General features: G+C 41.6%; 2 protein-coding genes across 4 annotated transcripts; both read left to right on the plus strand.

Annotated features, from left to right (window-relative positions):
• Window positions 1-1,264: 1,264 nt before the first annotated feature.
• On the plus strand, window positions 1,265-4,410 carry tmem216 (transmembrane protein 216). Its single transcript, XM_071909246.2, has 4 exons — window positions 1,265-1,363; window positions 2,119-2,211; window positions 3,280-3,481; window positions 4,152-4,410. The coding sequence occupies exons 1-4, from the start codon at window positions 1,348-1,350 to the stop codon at window positions 4,165-4,167; spliced, it is 327 nt and encodes a 108-aa protein (XP_071765347.2). The 5' UTR covers window positions 1,265-1,347; the 3' UTR covers window positions 4,168-4,410.
• Window positions 4,411-5,203: 793 nt separating this feature from the next.
• On the plus strand, window positions 5,204-18,965 carry matr3l1.1 (matrin 3-like 1.1). Of its 3 annotated transcripts, XM_078289305.1 has the most exons (22): window positions 5,204-5,331; window positions 6,286-7,348; window positions 7,622-7,683; window positions 8,657-8,695; window positions 8,870-8,952; window positions 9,039-9,070; window positions 9,185-9,307; window positions 9,660-9,785; window positions 10,474-10,590; window positions 11,267-11,391; window positions 11,599-11,855; window positions 12,265-12,352; window positions 12,691-12,872; window positions 12,998-13,197; window positions 14,144-14,222; window positions 14,575-14,600; window positions 14,726-14,854; window positions 15,382-15,512; window positions 15,928-16,192; window positions 16,316-16,805; window positions 17,409-17,530; window positions 18,331-18,965. In XM_078289305.1, exons 2-22 carry the CDS (start codon window positions 6,320-6,322, stop codon window positions 18,361-18,363), a joined length of 3,738 nt encoding a protein of 1,245 aa, XP_078145431.1. In that variant the 5' UTR covers window positions 5,204-5,331; window positions 6,286-6,319; the 3' UTR covers window positions 18,364-18,965. The 3 variants fall into 3 exon arrangements, with proteins under 3 accessions (XP_078145431.1, XP_078145429.1, XP_078145430.1); XM_078289303.1 differs by having other exon boundaries at window positions 15,928-16,805; XM_078289304.1 differs by having other exon boundaries at window positions 8,870-8,934; window positions 15,928-16,805.
• Window positions 18,966-19,107: the final 142 nt, after the last annotated feature.

The following is a 19,107-nucleotide window of genomic DNA, read 5'->3' on the forward strand; positions in this document are numbered from 1 at the left end:
AGCGCACTGCAAGAGACTGATGGGTGTTGTAGTTCTTGGTCTTAAAGATTTGGGGCCCTGCCATAATAAAGGAGACTGAACACGGCTCAAACAATCTAATATCTCCAATATATATTATTATTTTATAGATTTGTTTTAACTACTAACTTGTAACTCTATTGTTACAGTGGCAATATCTGTGATTGTTTTTATATGTAAGAACCGGGTACGGACCATAGACTGTAAAAAAAAGAAAGAACTACCTTTTCAATAAAAAAGCTGTAACGTAAGATGTAACCTGTAGGGGGCAGCAAACCAACACCGCCGCACTCAGTCTGCTGGAAAATCAACAAACGAAGAAGAGGAAGTATTTGTCGCCACTTCCCCAAGCTGTTTCCATGGTAATCAATCATGGCGTCTGGTGAGTAGCTGTGCATTTGTGCGAATATTGTAAAGATACTAAAACATTACCTTATTTTTATACCAACTAAACCTGTCGGCAGGTAACAAATTGTACCTGCTACAACATTTACTGCTGTTACGTTTCTCCACAAACCGCATCCGGCAGATATTTGATGCCTCCGCTAACATTACATAGCAAACGTTAGCTGAAAAAAGTCCTGTTTTGCTTTATTGGAGTTTGGAGCTCGAGTTAGCATCATCTCTACTGCCACAACAGTGTTCATAATGTAGCAATTAGGGTTTGATTAATGTGGGTTTTTGATATTTAATACCCCAAAATCCAAGTATTCAGTGTTTCTTGTCAGGGTGGAAAAGCCTCTGAAATAGCATTTAGACCATAACGGGACACTAAAACTCTCCACTGAAACCTGGGACACTACTACTATTACTACTACTATTACTACACTGCTACTAGGCTACTACTACTGCTACTACAACAACTACTACTATTATTACTATCACTACTACTACTACTAATAAGAAAATATTCACGAATACTTGTGTAGAATCTGATCAAAATGTCTCATTAGAATCAGTTCTGGTTAAGTTCTTCTCATAGACAACCAGTGTAGTATTGATCAATCCTACAATAAATATGGAATCAATCAAACTGCATCATATACATATATCCAATATGGCCAGAGTCTAACCCTAACACCTGTATTTCCTCTTTTTCTTGTTTCATTGCAGGGAGGCAACCAATCGTATCCTTCAAGCTAAACAGCAATGTGGAGCCACAGTGCTCTCTCTCTCTCTCTCTCTCTCTCTCTCTCTCTCTCTCTCTCTCTCTCTCATTCTCTCATTTATCCTTGACTGTGTCTTCCTCAGCTGTCGTCCGCTCCGCTGCAGGTTCTCCTCTACCTCAACAGCTGGTATTTTGCAGCCTTCTTCCTGGCAGAAGTTCTCATGTTCGTCTATAAAGGTCTGGAAGCCGCAGCCACACTGCTGCAGTTCATTTGCATTTAGTTGCATTGCGTTTCTGCATGAAGCATGAACCAGGCTTTAGACCCCCCGCTCCTCCAAAAGCACCAACAGGAAGACTAATTTTTTATTACATTACATTTACATTATAGCAGGGCTGCAACTAATGATTATTTTCATTATCGATTAATCAATTATTTTTTAGATGAATCATTTAGTCTATAAAATGTCAAAAATACCCATCACAAGTTCCCAGAGCCCAAAGTGATTCTTCAAATTTCTTACTTAGTCTGACCAGCAGCCAAAAATGTTAGAATGAGATGAAACAGAGAAAAGCAGCAAATCTTAGCATCTGTGAAGCTGTAACCAGCAAATGTTTGGTATTTTTACTGAGAAATGACTGAAACGAATAATCAATTATCAAAATCAGAATTGATTAATTTTCTATGGTTTGACGAATTGATTAATTAAGTAATTGATTAATCAACTAATCGTCTCAGCACTACATTCTAGACATTGAGCTGACACTCCTCTGCAGAGTGCGACAGTAGGATAAAGGATGCTTCGTGCTTCATGTGCAGACACGCGGCGGAGTGTCAAGTTTTCAGGAACGTAGAAAAATAGTCTTGTTTTTAACTTGATGACAGATGTGATCCTGGTGAAAACACAAACATCAAACTGGAGATGACTGTGTTACAGTGTGTGTTGCAGACAGAGAGCGTCCTGACTGACCTGAGGTCTGCTGTGTGTCTGCAGGAGTTTTGCTGCCGTACCCGTCTGATAACCTGGTGCTGGACGTGGTGCTGCTGCTGCTCTTCCTCGGCCTGGAGAGCCTCCGCATCTTCTATGGTGAGTGCAGGGCTGGCCGATAATTCAATATTATGGTTTATCATAATATCAGTGGAATCATATGGTGATTTTGGGATATCATGACACAATTCTGCTGTCTGAACTGATGATAACAAGCAAATTTTATTTAAAAACTAAATGAGACAAAATGAGATTTGGTAGGAATATTATTTATTTAAAAATGTCAGTTTTGTTTGACATCACACCTAACATTACCATATATTAATTTGATTATTTAACATGTGATTTTGCATATGTGAGCCATATTATGATGTATATTGATATTGAAAAAAATCCTTATGATATATGATGTTATATTGATTTCAACCATATCGCCCAGTCTGACCTGACTCATCAGAAACTTTCACAGAATCTGATGGCTGCAACTAAAGATTAGTTTCATTATCGATTCATCTATCGATCATTTTTTCAATTAATCATTTAGTGTATAAAATGTCAAAAGTAATGACAAATGCCCATCACAGTTCCCAAAGACCAAAGTGATTCTTCAAATTTGAACGAATGAGATGAAACAGAGAAAAGCAGCACATCTTTGCATCTGTGAAACTGTAACCAGGAAATGTTTGGTATTTTTACTGATAAATGACTAAAACGATCAATCAGATATCAAAATTATAATCAATTCATTTTCTGTCGATCAACTAATCAATTAATCAACTAGATACGAGCACTGCCTTCAGTCTGTCAGACTGTTTCTGTTACATTTTCTTTGTCTCTGTATGTTCTACTGCTGTCATTTGGCAGCTCTGCATAAACTGTTAATTCATGTTTTTATGTAGTTTGCGATAACTATAAAGATAACTATGAACTGTAACGATACATTGTTGCTCAAGCATTCACACCACAGCGATATCGTCTTATTTAAAAAAATATATAGTTATAGTCATCATTTTGGATGTTTATAGTTGTAGTGGGAACACAGACATTCTATTTACTTATAACGATTGAAATCTTTTTATATGTATAGTTATCTTTATAGTTATCGTTGTAGATGTGGATGGGTGTTAAGCCTGTAGTAAGGTGTGTGTGTGTGTGTGTGTTGTGCAGCCTGGAAGGGGAACCTGTGTGAGCGCAGCCTGGCCTCCAGCCTGTCGCTGCTCGTCCTGCTGCCCTGCGCTGCGCTGGCTGTTTACTACCTGCTGCTGCAGACCTTCGTCCTGCGGCTGGAGTTCCTGCTCTGCTGCGTCCTGCTGTGCTTCCACAGCCTGGAGCTGCTGCTGGGCCTGCTGGGCCTGTCCGCCTTCTCCAGGTACAACAAGAGGAGACATCTGCTGCTGCCCGGTGTGGGCCAGTGGAGGAGAGAGTACTAGAATGTCCTACTCAAGTAGAAGTACTGTTACTTGGCTGATATTTTACTGAAGTAGCAGTAAAAGTACCGGTGTAAAAATCTCCTTCAGTAAAAGTAAAAGTGTCTGATTTAAAATGTCCTCAGAGTAAAAGTTCCTGAGTTCCTCTTTAGAACAGAGAACGTTGTTAGCTGTGATCTTTTCCATGTGATTCTAAAAGGAGAGAGGTCAGAGTTCAAACTAGATTCTTTTCACTGGAAACATTAGAAATGACAAAATAAAGTGCAGAAACAAAGTAAAGTCAGATTCCTCTTCTCACTGTGAATGGATCCACAGTTTGTCAGTTTCTGTTGATCCAGTTTCTGTTGCTGATGGAGAGACACAATCTGTTCTGTGATGGATGGGATTTAAAAAGTAGTGATGGACAAAACTGCAGGAGAAATGTACTTAAAACGTAACTTAAAAATAAAATTACTGACTTTAAAAAAATACTCAAAAAAGCAACTCAGTTACAGTAATGTGATTCCACCTCCCTCCAGTCTCCCTGCTGTATCCCTAGTATCTGTAGTTAAATCTATAAATATTGAAATTCAAACTTTTTGTGTTTTTTCCCTTCTTTTTTTGTGTTTGTAGGTCGAAAGTGTATTGAAGCAGAGAAATCCGTTGTGACTTCACCTTAAACATCGAGAAGAAATCAACAGCAGGCTTCATATTCACCTCAGATGTACTAAAATGTACAAAGTTTTCCTCTGTTTTTTTTGGTTGTAAATAAAGATATTGTATATTTTTCTAATATTCAGATTTAGGAGTTTAGTATTGAACACTTTTTACTGTTGGTTTTGTACAGGCTGTTTGCACTCATGCAAACATGGTAATAAACTGTTTTATGAGACTGTTGGACTTCAATTCTGTTTTATTCAGTGGAATGATTTTATTACACAGCAGAAACTGAATCGGTTTTATTCACAATTTATAATGATCAGTCTTCCTATGTGAGGTCAGAGGTCAGAGGTCTTCATGCCAGAAATAGATTCCAAATATTTTTCTCAGTCAATTAAAACCAAATGAAAAAGGGGTTTTGTGTTCATTAATTTAGATTGTGAACGCTAAAAAATGAACATCTTTATAAAATTTTGGTAAGTTGGGTGGGGATCTGAAACATAAACAATGATGTCAAAGAGTGAGATATCAATACCTGAACCCCTTTCTTTTATTCGGGAATATTTTTGATATTATGTCCAAAAGAGTTCACTGTAAATATAATTACAAAGTAAGAGTTCAATAGGTTCTTGTTCCGCTGTAGAAAAGCTACATTTACGTGAGAAATATATTTGGACACGGTATTATTACAAGGAAAACACTGATGAAGAATTTTATACGAGACCTCTTTCACTTTTATTGTAATTATAATGGACAGACAACAAACAGGATCCGTTAATAATAAGTTAAAAAATAATTAGTTTTACTAGTTTTCCCATTGGCAGATATCTATTATTGACAAAATAATTTGGCGTTAGTAGTTAGCCGTTTGCTATGGCTAATAGAACAGGCAGTTTTGAACAGATCTAGTTATGTAATTATTGTAATATCGTAATAATCTTATTAAAAAAATATCGACACGCTACTAGAGACTTTTATTTTGTTTGACGCTGCCCCGGAAGTACTTGGTTAGCTTCTGGCCACAGTTGACCTAGCTTGGAATAACTGTCTCTATTTGCTGTTAATTTCTTTCTCATTAACATAATTCCTATTAGTTACTATTGCTTATTAGCCTTATTAGGCGACTGGGCAATTTCTTTGATAAATATTTAAGGTAAGGCCGTTTCTGAAGATGTCATCCTGTTTACCGTTATCTGTTATTATTAGCTAACTTTACTGTGATGCTAAGTTGGTTAGCTCGCGTTAGCCAACTGAAACTGAGAATAAATTCTACGGTTTAAGTTACATTTTAAAATAACGGTAACGTTAAGGCTCTGGTGTTGTCTGTGGTTTCATCTGGTAAATGACAAAAATCGAGTTTGACGTTACATTGACTCATATGCTAAACTATTTTAGTGATTTTTCGGTTTCCCTCTTTTACAGCAACGGAACGAAAAACCGCTAAAATATTCTCATAATATTACCATAGTGGTTTACAGTGTGTGACTGTGGTGCACAACAGTGAGTTTATAGTGAACTTATCGTGCTTTGTGGTATTTTTATGTCGTATGGTATCAAAACATTCCTATAATATTCCTATGTTGACATGCTAGTATCATAGTAATCCTATAGTCTTTTTTTTTATTATTATTATTATTTTTATTATTTTTTATTTTGATTACTATTAGAATTTCTATGGTATAATTCTTGACCTGTATAAAGCTGCGTGTTGTTGTGACACTTGTATGGTATCCTACATGCACTACAGTTCTTTTTTGTAAGGGGACACACAATTAACTTCTCATTTTTCCTTAAAACCTGCATTTCATGTTTTGATAGAAGTGGAATTGTGTTTGAATTTTGCCGTCTGTGCCTCCTGCCTTGATTTCTGTTAACAAAGACCATCAGCCCCCTTGCATTTAGCTGTCATATTCTCTCTTCCTCACTTTCCATAGAGAAAAAGAGAGCACGGCACGGCATGTGTTGCCCTGCGTTCAGATGCCATGTTGTCAGCTGTAGCCCGACATATTCTACAATCTTAGGATATACCCTATCATCAAAATTCTCTAATTCTCTTCTCTTTAAGCCATTTTTTACATCTCTCTTCCCCGGCAACCTCTGTCTACAGAAACCCAGTGCGTCTCTCCACAGCTCCTCCCATCATGTCTCACTACCCGTACAGACGAGCGCCGCCCGCCGCAGACTCCCGGCCCGACCTGGGAACTTACAGCTCGTCAGATCACTATCGTCCCTCGGCAGACCACGACTTTTACAGGCAACCTCACGAGCCGCCGTCTCACTTGGCATCCTCCTCTTCCTCCTACCCGTCGTCTTCCTCCTCCAGAGCCTCGGGGGAGCCGTCGTTCTCGGCCGTGAGGCCGGACGGCGCTCTCAGCCTCCTCAGCAGCTGCGGTTTGGAACCGGACGACCTGGCTGTGCTGGCTGAGCTACCGGAGGACGTCCTGACCATTGAGTCGCTGCCCCGCCTCCTGGAGGAGATCAAGGGCAAGAAGGGTGCGAGCGAGCCTTACCCTTCGTCCTCCTCTCGTCCTGCCGGCTCAACCCGCCTGCCTGCAGCCAGGCCCTCCGGCGGCGAGTGGGATCACCTTCGCAGCCGGCCTGTGCAGTATCCACTGGACCACGCCTTCATAACGCCCAAGCCCCTCCCACCAGAGCAGGTTCAGGACTGGCAGGACCGCTGGGGGAATCCCAGGAAGACCGGTGCCGGAAGCTACAAGCCCTCCTCTAGTGCAGAGCCGCCACCATTATCATCACCATCACCATCACCATCATTATCATCATCATTTTCCAACTACGTAGTGGACTACGACCACAGAGGAAGGCCTACTGAATATGGTAAGAAAGGGAGAGACGGCGGTGCGGTTTCCATGTATGACCGGCCCTCTTCCAGCTCAGCGGCAGCAGGGAGCGGCGACAGAAAGCCTTCCCGCTTCTCTCAGCCCAGATCAGCTGATTACAGGTTTGCGCCTTCTCCTGAGGAATACCGGCCCAAAGCTCGGGCAGAGCGCCGCGAGTCGGACGCTTCCTACAACAAGAAGAGCGGCGGCGGCAGGCTCAACACGGCGCTCAAGATGCCCTCCAAGAAAGCGGCGCTCGACTTCCACGGGACGTCGCCGGCGGTGTTCCCGTACTCGTGCTCGCTGTGTGATATCACTGTTCTGTCGGAGAAGGTAAGTACCTCCATCTTTCCTTCCTCTTGAATCTCTCTGCATTCCTACCAGAGTCTGAGGGGGCGGGGCTTCCCCGACTTCAGGGCGGGGTGGGAGGGGCAGGTACTACTCTTCCTCACTCATCAGTCTTTATACAGCTCATCATTTGGCTTCTGGGTGCGGAGGGACGGCAGGTACGTTGATGCTCTGGCTGGACTGGAAACTGTGTTTCCCAGAAGCTCTGCTGCCTGAGTGACAGTTCAGTCTTTACATGCTTTGCTGTTTGTGTTGCAGTTCTGGGTTCAGCACATCAACGCGCCTCAGCATGCAGACAGACAGCTCACCCTGCTCCAGCTGTAAGTTTGAAGGCCAATTCAGATTTTCATTCCAACCAAACACTGCAGCAGCTGATTTCACTGATTAACACACTGAGTCTGAATTCCTCTCCGCCCATCAAGCTCCAGCTGCTGCTAAAATTTGTCTTTGGCGGATAAAACAGTAAAGGTTTACTTTTTGAGACGATAACATTTGAAAGCCTTGGTTATATACAGTCTTTGGTCATGTTTTCTTAAATTTTGTCCCTGCTGGCCACCGTACACTCTCTCTGATTGTGAGCCAATCAAATCAAAGCAAAACAATGGCTCTGTATCAAATAGGCTCCTGATTGGCTGCCTGTTACGCTGCTCTACACAAAGTGGTAGCGTCTAAATTTCCTGGATGTTAACTAGCCTAACGTTTGTAGAAACTTAATGTTATTCCAAAGTGGTGACACACAGCAGGTGGGAGGCCACTAAGAAGAAAAAATAAAGACCAAAACTAAAGAAAACTTAGTATAAATCTGCCCTTGCCTCTTTATTGAACGGAATGAATATTTGTTGCAATAGATGCAACAAATATTCCTGTAACCCCAGAATAATCATGGATGAAAGAGAAGTTCTGGGGAAAAATAAGATCATAGTAGAAATGGTTCTCCAAGCCACTGTCACTTTTGACTTTTTGAGCTGAAACATCTCACCCTTCAAAATGACTTGTTCGATTTTCAAAGTCACGCACAGAAATAGTAGTTAGAATCATATTTACTTCGGTTTACAACTTGTTGGCCTTCTCTTTCACCCCCTAAAACCATTGGCCTTTCTAGTGTTAAATCAGGTAGAGAAGAATAGTAATGTAATAATAGTGTAATAATTACGTTTTTATTTGTTGCCTTTTAGATTTGTGTGAATTGGACAAGAGTTTAAGGACTTTACGTCTCTTTCTTGATGTTCATTCAAGCCGCTTTTACCTTGTTGTGGTTTTCATGGCTCTGTTGTCTTCACGTCTCTTCTGCAGGTTTCCTGACTGGGACTGTCGCATGGAGACAGCCAGCAGGTCAGTTTACGACACACTACATGTCTTATCTCACTAAATTTTCTTGGATTAAACATCAAGTGTGCGGTCTGTACAGTACACGCACATTTTAGCTGGCAGGTGTTTTGTTGATGAGGCTAAGCTAGATGTTATGACAGAGCAATGTGTCAAATAAAATCCATCCTGTCATTCAAGGGACGACCACCAACCGGAGAAGCCCAAGGATGAAGGAGCGCCCGCCCAGCAGCCCCAGACAGCCAGTCAGTCAGCCAGCTCTTGTAAAGCTATTTAATTGGTCTTTCTCTGTGATGTTCATGTCATTGTACTCATTATTATCGTGCTAACTGCTTTTTTTGTCCCACAGATCCACAGCCGAATAGAAAGCAGAAAAAGAAGGTACTGAGAACTAAACCCTCTAGACTCCTCTATAAACACTTCTGTAGATTTGGTTCTTCTCCAGTGAGTTTACCTGAACACTAACTCATGTCTTGTGTTTTTACATGTCATCAGTCTGGAGGCAACAGCAAAGTGGTTTGTGTGAAGTTTCCAGCCCATTCTGTGGATGAACAGCACCTGAGGAAGTTGACTGAACCATTTGGGAAAATAGTGAAAGTCATCATGTTTCCTTCCTTAGTAAGTCGAGTTCATTTTCTACCACGTTTGAACATATATTAGTGATACACACCCAAATATTTATCCATTTTAATACAGTATGTATATGGTGTTGTATGGTTTCACATGTTAAAGGTTTAACGAGAAGCAATAACCTCATAACAATAATCTCAGGAGAAGCAATAATCTTTTTTGTTTTTTTTGTTTCTCAATCTGTTCAGATTGACTTCACTTTCAGATTATTTTTGTTCATTTTTTGTTTTTGTTTCTTAGTAATGCAGAATATAAAAGTGTACAGCAGGTGTTTGGGCACCCGGGCCCCCCTGCCCTGCACACACCTTGTTAACATGATATCTCATGTAAACCCATCCAGGCGTTTGTGGAGCTGGGCTCCAGCGATCAGGCCAAGGACCTGGTGAAGTACTACACCAGCTCCCCTTCCTCCGTACAGGGGGAAAACATCACCTTCTACATCTCCAACACCTTCAACTTCCTCCAGGTAAACACTCATCCAGCCAGCGGTCAAAATCAACTCATCAGACTGAAGGGAAAAGTTTTCTAAAACAAATAATACTCAGATCATTTTTCTGTCCTGTCACTGTGGTACATGGTGACAGGACGTTATGTTGTCATGTTGGTGTCAGGCTGTTTGTCTGTGTGTTGACACATTCTTCTGAACACAATAACTGAAGAATAACACATGATAGAAACTTCATACTGACACCATGGGTTCCCTTTATACAGTAGATGATGGGATTAGATTTTGGAGCACCTTGCTGCATATATTTGGAAAATTTCCTGTCCTGTTTCACTGTTTTACCAGCAGAGTATGACTTCAGAATGACAGTTTGTTATCTACCAAAGTTGTTGGTAGAGTACACCAAAACAACCACAGCCATAATTTAAGAGCATTTGGCTGACGGTAACTTCCCACCCTGGGTTCACTTTCACGATTTTACCATCCAGCTAGATGTTTAGAATAAAACTTGACTCCAGATGAAGGTTTGTTACCTTGTTTTAAAAGCCAGAAATCTTGGTCTCATCTCACTGGTATTGATCAACAACCCATCAACCCCTGCAGATACAGTATATTATGGTCATTTTGTGCTATAGGGAGAAAAAACCTTACTTATTGCCCCAACCAACATGTATATTGTAAAGTGGTTATGCGGTGTGTTTCCTCCCAGAGTTCCCGGGTGTTGAGCTTCACTCCCGCTCCGTCAGGAGACGACGGCCGCTCCGACCTCCTCAGCATCGCCAAGCGCTTCGGCTCGCCGCTCTACACGCTGTTCCTGCCTTCCATGGTGAGATCCAGATCCACCGCACCGCACTACAGCTCCGCTTGTTGGTGCAGTGATGAACCCACTGTGGTAGAAAACACGAAGAAGAGAACATTTACTAATCTGTGCAGAGTCATGGAATTTCTGGAATATCGTGGGTATTTTTAGCAGTGTATTCCAGACAGGGAAAGTCATGGATTTCAGGGAGTTTGCTGAATGGGTACAGTAATATAGCAGAATGTAGCCTATTTTCAAACTTGGTTTCACACCTTCATTGCATTAGCTGGTTTTCACACTGAAAAAAACATGAACAAACCAGGAAGGAAAACAGTTTCAGGTCATGGAAGTGCTTGGACTTAGCTCTGCAAAGTCATGGAATTTTACATCATGTGTGTAGGTGAGATTAAAAACCCCAAGGAACCTCTAAAAAATATTCACCTCATAGCAAACCAGAGAAGAAGGAAAGATATTAAGCAAAACAAAAGTAAAGATCAAAATTAAAAAATGATAAGAAAAGGCACAGCTGAACTGGATAACAGAATCTAAAACAGATTACAACACAGTGGAGCAACAATAAGATGCATGGAATGATAAGGGAATTGAGTGAAATATGAAAAACAAATCACATTGACATTGTCTGCTTTGTTTCTTTCATCTTTGTAAATGCAATATAACATTAACTTTCTCGTTATTTTCTCAGGCGTTTGTAGAATTGAAAGACGCTGCAGACGCTCAGAAGCTGGTTGACTATTATTCAACAAACATCCTGAGGATAAACGGTGACATTATAAAGGTCACCTACTCTGGAGAATACAACACCCTCATGTAAGTATAATGTCTTCACTTTGTGACGTTTTCCCGGTATTCATAACATTTAGGATATCTTTATCTCTGCTACTAGCACTTTGATATTCAGTCTAAATGTAACTAGTGTGATGGATTCTCATATAATACCGATGTATCGATGACCTGTTTATCGGCTGATTGTCACTAGTGTCTGATTGATCCTTCCTGTCCTGTTCTGTCCTGCAGGCGGGTTTCATCAGCCAAGAAGTACGAAGAGGAAAGTTCTCCAACCAAGAGGACGAGGAGTCCCAGTCCGAGGAGGAGAGACGAGCCAGCATCTTCCAAGAGGAGGAGGAGTGGAGAGAGGGAGGAGAAGGAGGTGAAGAGAGAAGGGAGTGAGAGGAGAACCAGGTCGAGGTCCAGCGATAAATCCAGTGATAGATCCTCCAGGGACAGCAGATCCAGAGAAAAGACCGTGGAACCGGACAAAACTCGGCAAATTAGTAAGAAAATACAAACTTACTGGACAGCAAACACTGGAACAGGGGCTCCATTGGACCCAGTTAAACCCCATTAGATCCCATTAGATCCCATAGAGAACCATTGGACCCAAGGAACCCCATAGGATCCAACCAGCCATCCTTATGCTTTCTCTCAATGTGTTAGCTGCTAGTAAGTTTGATAAGATAAGATTGCACTTTATTGATCCCCTGGGGGAAATTCAGGTGCCGCAGCAGCAATTGGCAGAAATTAAGCTATTTAAGGTATTTAGGTATTAAGTTATTCCTCATTTTGTTTGGGACCCACTCAAACCACCTCGGAGACCCCTGGTGGTCCCTGGACCCCACTTTGAGAGCCACTGATATACAGGACTTTCCGGCTAATTCCAGCTACGTTCTCTCTTGCCGACAGAAACCGAGTCCAAAGCCGACGAACCAGCGGCTCCCAGCTCCTCCAAACCTGAAACCAGCCAGAATGCACCGATCAAGGAGGAAGCAGTGTGAGTTTTTACATTTGTTGTGGCTGTCGAAATGGTCTTTCATTTCATTTAGAGCAGTCATTTCCAATCCTGGAGCAGTTTAACTCTTAGTTGGGTTGGTTTGGACGTATAAGAACACGGCAATCGGATGAGACGACGTTTAAAGTCCAAATTAAAAAAGTAACGAGAGCTAGAAAAGTCCAAGACATCAGAAAATGGTCTGGACACCGGACTCCAGTTCCATGACTGAACCGATGGGTAAATGCAACAAAGCGGCAACTCGTCCCCTGATTTTAGACCAAAGCAGATGGACTATAGGTTTGTAAATGCCTGTGAACTAAACTCCCTGAAACCCACAGGTCGTCCGGGGAGGAGAGCGACATCGAGGGGATGGAGGTGATCGGAGAAGACGGAGAGAATCTGGAGGACCAAGATATGGAGATTCTGGACAACACCGACGGAGAAGAGGAGGAAGAGGAGGAGGAGGATGCTGCTGCTGAGGAAGACGGTCCAGCAGAAACGACCGACTCTCCTGAGCAAGGTAAACATTTAAACTATGATGAGTTGTTTCTGAAAGGTAGATGCTAAACAAAAGCTAGCAAGCTAGCATTGCCTGGAAAAATAAACTGAAAACAAAATTGAAAGTAAATCACAAAACTTTTATAGTTCAAGAGAAGGAGATGAAGAGGAAGGAGGCCGGTGATCAGGAGAAAATTGTGAAGGAGGAGGAGGAGGAGCAGGAGGGAGAAAGGAGGGAGGAGGGTCCAGAGAAGGAGGCGACGTCTTGGATCAAGATGGAGGAGGAAGAACCAGAAACCAGCAGAGAACCAGTGGAGAATGAAGAGACGCAACCAGAGGAAGACGAGGTAGAGAGAGACGGCGCAAACCCGTTTCACAGTCAGAAAACCCTCATGTAAATTTCAATGTATCTTAAATAAAGGAGCTGTTGCACACTTAGATGTATCATCCTTCATCAGGATAGACCCAAGGAGCATTTCTTCTTCATGTCAAACATTTTTATAAAAGACCAAGAAGTAGATTTTTCTTTTTTTACCCCCAAGTTTCTGGTTTTCTGGACACACAACTCCCATTCACTTCAAATTTAGAGTTCCATTCCTAATCAGTAGTAGTAGTAGTAGTAGTAGTAGTAGTAGTAGTAGTAGTAGTAGTAGTAGTAGTAGTAGTAGTAGTAGTAGTAGTAGTAGTAGTAGTAGTATCCAAGTCTACAGTGTCTGCTGTAATCACGGCTGCACAATTAATCTTGTTTAATTATATTGCGATTTTTTTTAGAATATTATCATATTGGCAATAACGAAGCATTTAATTTCACTTTGAGTGGCAGCTGTTCTTCAAAATAGTCAATATGTTGATGTGAGATGCAATAAGTGAAATAAAATAATTTTGTCCCTCAAATCATGGAGATTAATAATCGTGATTAATAATTATGATCACAGTATTGAGTAATTGATCATCTTTCAGGGTGTTGAAGGCCGATACGAAACCAATGTTTTTGGATTGGAGCTGCCAATATTCAGTGTTTTGTGCCGATATTCAGTGTCTTTGAATTTGACCATTTTCATGCCAAAATACATTACAATTATTCAAATTACTAAGTATTATATATATGTTATTAAGTATTCAGTGTTGGAAAAGCCTCTGAAACAGCATTTAGAGCATGGGACACTAAAACTCTCCACTGAAACCTAGAATGATGGTCATATCCATCATGTCAGAGGTGGACGGCACTGACCGGCTGATATCCGATATTCAATAAAGGGTCAATATCGACATATCTTCACTGTTCTCCCCCAGGAGGAACCAGATTTCCCAGTAGACCTTGAGAACTGCATCACTCTGGACGAGCTGGAGGAAGACGAGTCCGATGACCAAGGTCAGCAGAGTTCAGGATTCAATACAACACGATACGATGTGATCAATAAAACTTCAGTGACAACAAAGTCTGACTGAGCAGAATTCTGTTTATTTCTGAGACACACATCTTTCTAGCGATGCCATTGGCTGCTAGAATGTAAACAACAATTTAAAAATGTCATTACAAAGTGACAATAATATAATTTGGATGGAGAGCTTGTGAAACTGTGATGGTCAAGAGTCTCATTAGTGATTACTACAGCAGAATAACATGGAGCTGATATCACCATTCATGTTCCTGACAGCAGAATAACATGGAGCTGATATCACCATTCATGTTCCTGACTAATGTTTTGGTTTGTCTTTTACAGATGGGAAAGACAGAGATGAACCCAAGGTAAGGAGGAAATATATACATATTTTAGCAGAGTGGGTTTAGTTAGATTGACTAGACGCGATACTCTCTGCTGACATGAAGAAACATTTGAGTGATTAGGTGTTTTTGTTGTGTTTGTCCTCCAGTCTCCCTCCAGCAGAGTGATCTACCTCAGAAACCTCCCCCGCCGCTTCTACACCGACTCCGACTTTGTGAAAGTCATGAAGGGCTTTGGGAAAGTGGTGCGATATTTCCTCATCCGCAACCGCCAGGAGGTCAGAAGACATCCAGCTGTTATTTTGTTATGTTATGTTAAATACTATATATTTATACACTGAACAAAAATATAAATGCAACACTTTTGGTTTTGCTCCCATTTTTCATGAGTTGAAATAAAAGATCTAAGACTTTCTCTCAAATTTTGTTCACAAATTTGTTTAAATCCGTGTTAGTGAGCACTTCTCTTTTGCCAAGATAATCCATCCACCTGACAGGTGTGGCATATCAAGATGCTGATTAAACAGCATGATTATTGCACAGGTGTGCCTTGGGCTGGTCACAACAAAATTTGAGAGAAATAAGCCTTTTGTGTGCATAGAAAAAGTCTTAGATCTTTTATTTCAACTAATGAAAAATGGGAGCAAAAACAAAAGTGTTGCGTTTATATTTTTGTTCAGTATACGTCTTATGTATTATGCTCATAGGGATCATTCAAGTTTCATGTGATCTTTTGGCTGGTATTGGTACCAGAGTCATCATGTTGGTATCCTGACAGCATGCTGTGTGTGTGTGTGTGTTGCAGGGCTTCATTGAGATGTGCAGCTCTTCAGAGGCTCTCAGAGCCGTCAAGGAGTTCAACTGTAAACCCGTCGAGCTCAACGGCTCCAAGCTCAGCGCACAGATTTCCCACAAGTATCAGAGGCTCACAGTAGCGTAAGAACCTCCATCACAAACTGTAATCTGTTGTGTGTTTACTGGATTCATACTCAGGTCTGGAAAAGGAATTTCATCATTTCCAGATTTTTAAAAGTGTGGAAATAAAGTCTGGAAAAGTATTGTTCAGTTGCAATACACATGAAATTATTTGTCACTGTCTATTCACTGTTGTGTCACAAATTGTGATATTAGTTGTGTAGAGTAATGTTCAGCTACAGAGTGATATGGTCACTATAGCTTTTTTGATTTGGACTGGTATGATGAGTGTATTTTTAAATTAAAATCTTGCCCAGTGGTTAATATATACTGATATCTGTCTGTGCATTCCAAGTGAGACTAAAAACTAAAGTTCTGTTCTGTGCTACTTAATTATATTGAATTTTGTTCTGTCGTATGTGATTTTTCATGGCAGGTGGAAGGTGCAGTCGGACTGCGAGTCGGACGAGGAGCAGAGGAGGGAGCGCAGGAGCCGGGGCGGCAGGAGGAGCGACAGGAGCAGCAAGTCCAAAACCTCCGAGAGGGACGAGTCCGGCAGGAAGAGCTCAGAGAGAGAGGAGACGAGCAAGAAGTCTGCTGAGAGAAAAGAGTCTGCAAAAAAGACTCCAGAGAAGGAGATAGTAGCTAAAAAGACTCCAGAGAAGGAGATAGTAGCTAAAAAGACTCCAGAGAAGGAGATAGTAGCTAAAAAGACTCCAGAGAAGGAGGAGTTAACAACTAAAAAGACTCTAGAGAAAGAGTCAGTGGCCAAAAAGACTCCAGAGAAGGAGATAGTAGCTAAAAAGACTCTAGAGAAAGAGGAGTTAACAGCTAAAAAGACTCTAGAGAAAGAGGAGTTAGCGGCTAAAAAGACTCCAGAGAAGGAACTAGTGACTAAAAAGACTCTAGAGAAGGAGGAGTTAGCAGCTAAAAAGACTACAGAAAAGGATTTAGCAGCTGAAAAGACTCTAGAGAAAGAGTTACCACGCAAAAAGACTCCAGAGAAGGAGTTGGTTAAAACGACTCAAGAGAATGAGACGTTGCTAACTCCAGAGAAGGAGTTAGAAGCTGAAAAGACTTGTGAGAAGACGGAGTCAGCAGCTGAAAAGACCCTAGAGAAGGCAGAGTCGGCTAAAAAGACTGCAGAAGATAAGGAGACTCCCAAAGTGCAGGGAGTTAGTCCGGAGGAGGTGGAGATGGAGGATCCAGAGCCGGAGCAGATCAGAGACGAAGCCACAGACGAGGCAGAGGAGCAGCAGCAGTCTGAACCTGCAGGAGGCGCTGTGGAGCCGCACAAACCCACTAAACCTGTTGGTAAGAAACCAGTTCAACCTGCCAGTTACAGAGCTGCAGACTCACCTTCTGTCTTTCTTACTGTTTGTTAATAATAATAATAATAATAATAATAATAATTACTATAGCAGCACGCAGCAATACAGCAACCGGGCTCAGTCTAGCCATTTAGTCCTTATGGGAGAAAAAAGGAAATGTAATTTTTTTGTATTCATTCAGAAGTTTTTGTAAGCCTATATAAAAGCTTATAATAATAATATAAAAATAAACTTTATTTCCAAAGTGCTTTAACAGTCGCATTAAAGCAAACATGAAACTCCCAAAATGAATTAAAACAAGGCACCATAAGCATAAAAAAAATAATTGTAAAATCAAGAGGATAAAAGACGTCGCATAAAAGCATTTTGCCTTTGACAGCCAAATACCTGCTCTGACATCACTGATTGGGGCGTGGCCAAAAGTGCAAAATGCTTTAGAGTTTCCACCCACAGACAGCAGTGCAACAGGGATTTTTTGACCCGTGTGATTTAGTGTTGATTTGCTCTTTAAACTGCCTGTATCTACACTGTGTAAAGCCTGGCTGAGTGCTAGCAGAGCGGCTGACTGGCTGTGTGTTCTCTGTAGGGGCGGAGTTTGTGCGCCCGGTCGTCGGATACTTCTGTAACCTGTGTCAGGTGATCTACGCCGACGAGGACGAAGCCAAGCAGCAGCACTGCAGCAGCCTGGAGCACTACCGCAGATACCAGGTCAGCTTCCCCACATCTTCCCCCCAGCTTCCCTCCAGCTTCCCTCCAGCTTCCCTCCAGCTTCCCTTCAGCTTCCCTCCAGCTTCCCTTCAGCTTCCCTCCAGCTTCCCTTCAGCTTCCCTCCAGCTTCCCTCCAGCTTCCCCCCAGCTTCCCTCCAGCTTCCCTCCAGCTTCCCTTCAGCTTCCCTCCAGCTTCCCCCCAGCTTCCCTCCAGCTTCCCTCCAGCTTCCCTTCAGCTTCCCTTCAGTCCAGCATGGAGCCTTCTGTCTTTTCATGTCCAGGGTCAAAGCAAGACACATGGGCAACTTTTTCATGGTATCCAGCGGTTCTTAAAACGGGTGACAAAGTCTTAAATGATCTAAATTTAAGGCCTTAAAAGTATGAAAACGTCTTAAATAAAAGTTATTTTTCACCATGTAATGTCAGGTTTCTCAGATGAATCCAGAACAGGTTAGTAGGTAAATCTGCATCTCGTCTGCTTTACTAAACACAGCTAATTAACTATTAATCTCCTGCTGTCCTTCTTATTCTGCCCGTTTTGTTTAGATTCAGCATTTTCATCAGCTGTTCAGTCTGCTTTTGACAGCTGTGTTTCTTTATTCTGGTTTTTGAACCAAAATAAGGCAGCATTAAAAAGATCTTGGATGGATATAGCGCATTTTGGAAGGAACTTCATTTATATAACTGTATTTTCATGTAGTTTTACAGTCTGATCAGATGCTTGTTAATGCAGGTTTACATCTGCTGTAGCTCCTCCCACCTGATCCTTATGGAAACCCTTCTCTTCTTCTGTTTGTCAGGAACACACAGGGAAAGACCCGTGGACCAGCTGAGAACTCTGCATGTTCACCACGTTCCTCTGAGAACCGGCCGGGGGAACCAAGCCTCCTCAGCACCAGGAACTCCGGAAGTCTGTTCACGTTCTACAACCAGAGAAACTTTCATCCCAGGTTGACCTCGGTTGTTTCACTTCCTTGTTTGTTGGTGAGGAAACACTGACATCACCCATCAGCAGCCAATCACATTCTCTCACTGGTATCGTTTCCAACCCATCGCCGCCACATACTGGAGCTACAGTTAGCAATCAAGTGGCTCCAATCAGACATGAACTCAATCCTAACCGTCTGGATTATATATGGAATTATATAGAAACACTCTCAGAACCAGTTAATACAGTTCTTTATGGAAACATTCAGCAGCACATGAACACTTAATAAATAAACAAACTGCTGACACATTCCCATCCCTCTAATCACAATGTTAACTGGTCTTTGTTATTATTGATTTCTTTGTTTCAGACTTCAGGTTATGTTGAAGGAAAACACTACAGGCTGTAATTCCAGTTATTTCTGTTCTTGGTTGTTGAATTCAGATCACTAAGGGATTTAAAGTGGAAACTGAAAAGGATGTAAATTGTGCAAATGTATATTAAAGACGCGACTGTTCAATTTCAGGACATCCCTCTTTTTTTTTTACCAGTCTGCTGCTGGTTCAGTGCCTTGCTCAAAGGCTTTTTGACAGAAGTTAAGGCAGAGTTGAATTTCCACCTCAAACAGGATAAAATTGAGTTTTTATTG

Source organism: Centroberyx gerrardi, chromosome 16, assembly GCF_048128805.1.
Source record: "Centroberyx gerrardi isolate f3 chromosome 16, fCenGer3.hap1.cur.20231027, whole genome shotgun sequence".
In the NCBI taxonomy this organism is placed as follows: domain Eukaryota; kingdom Metazoa; phylum Chordata; class Actinopteri; order Beryciformes; family Berycidae; genus Centroberyx; species Centroberyx gerrardi.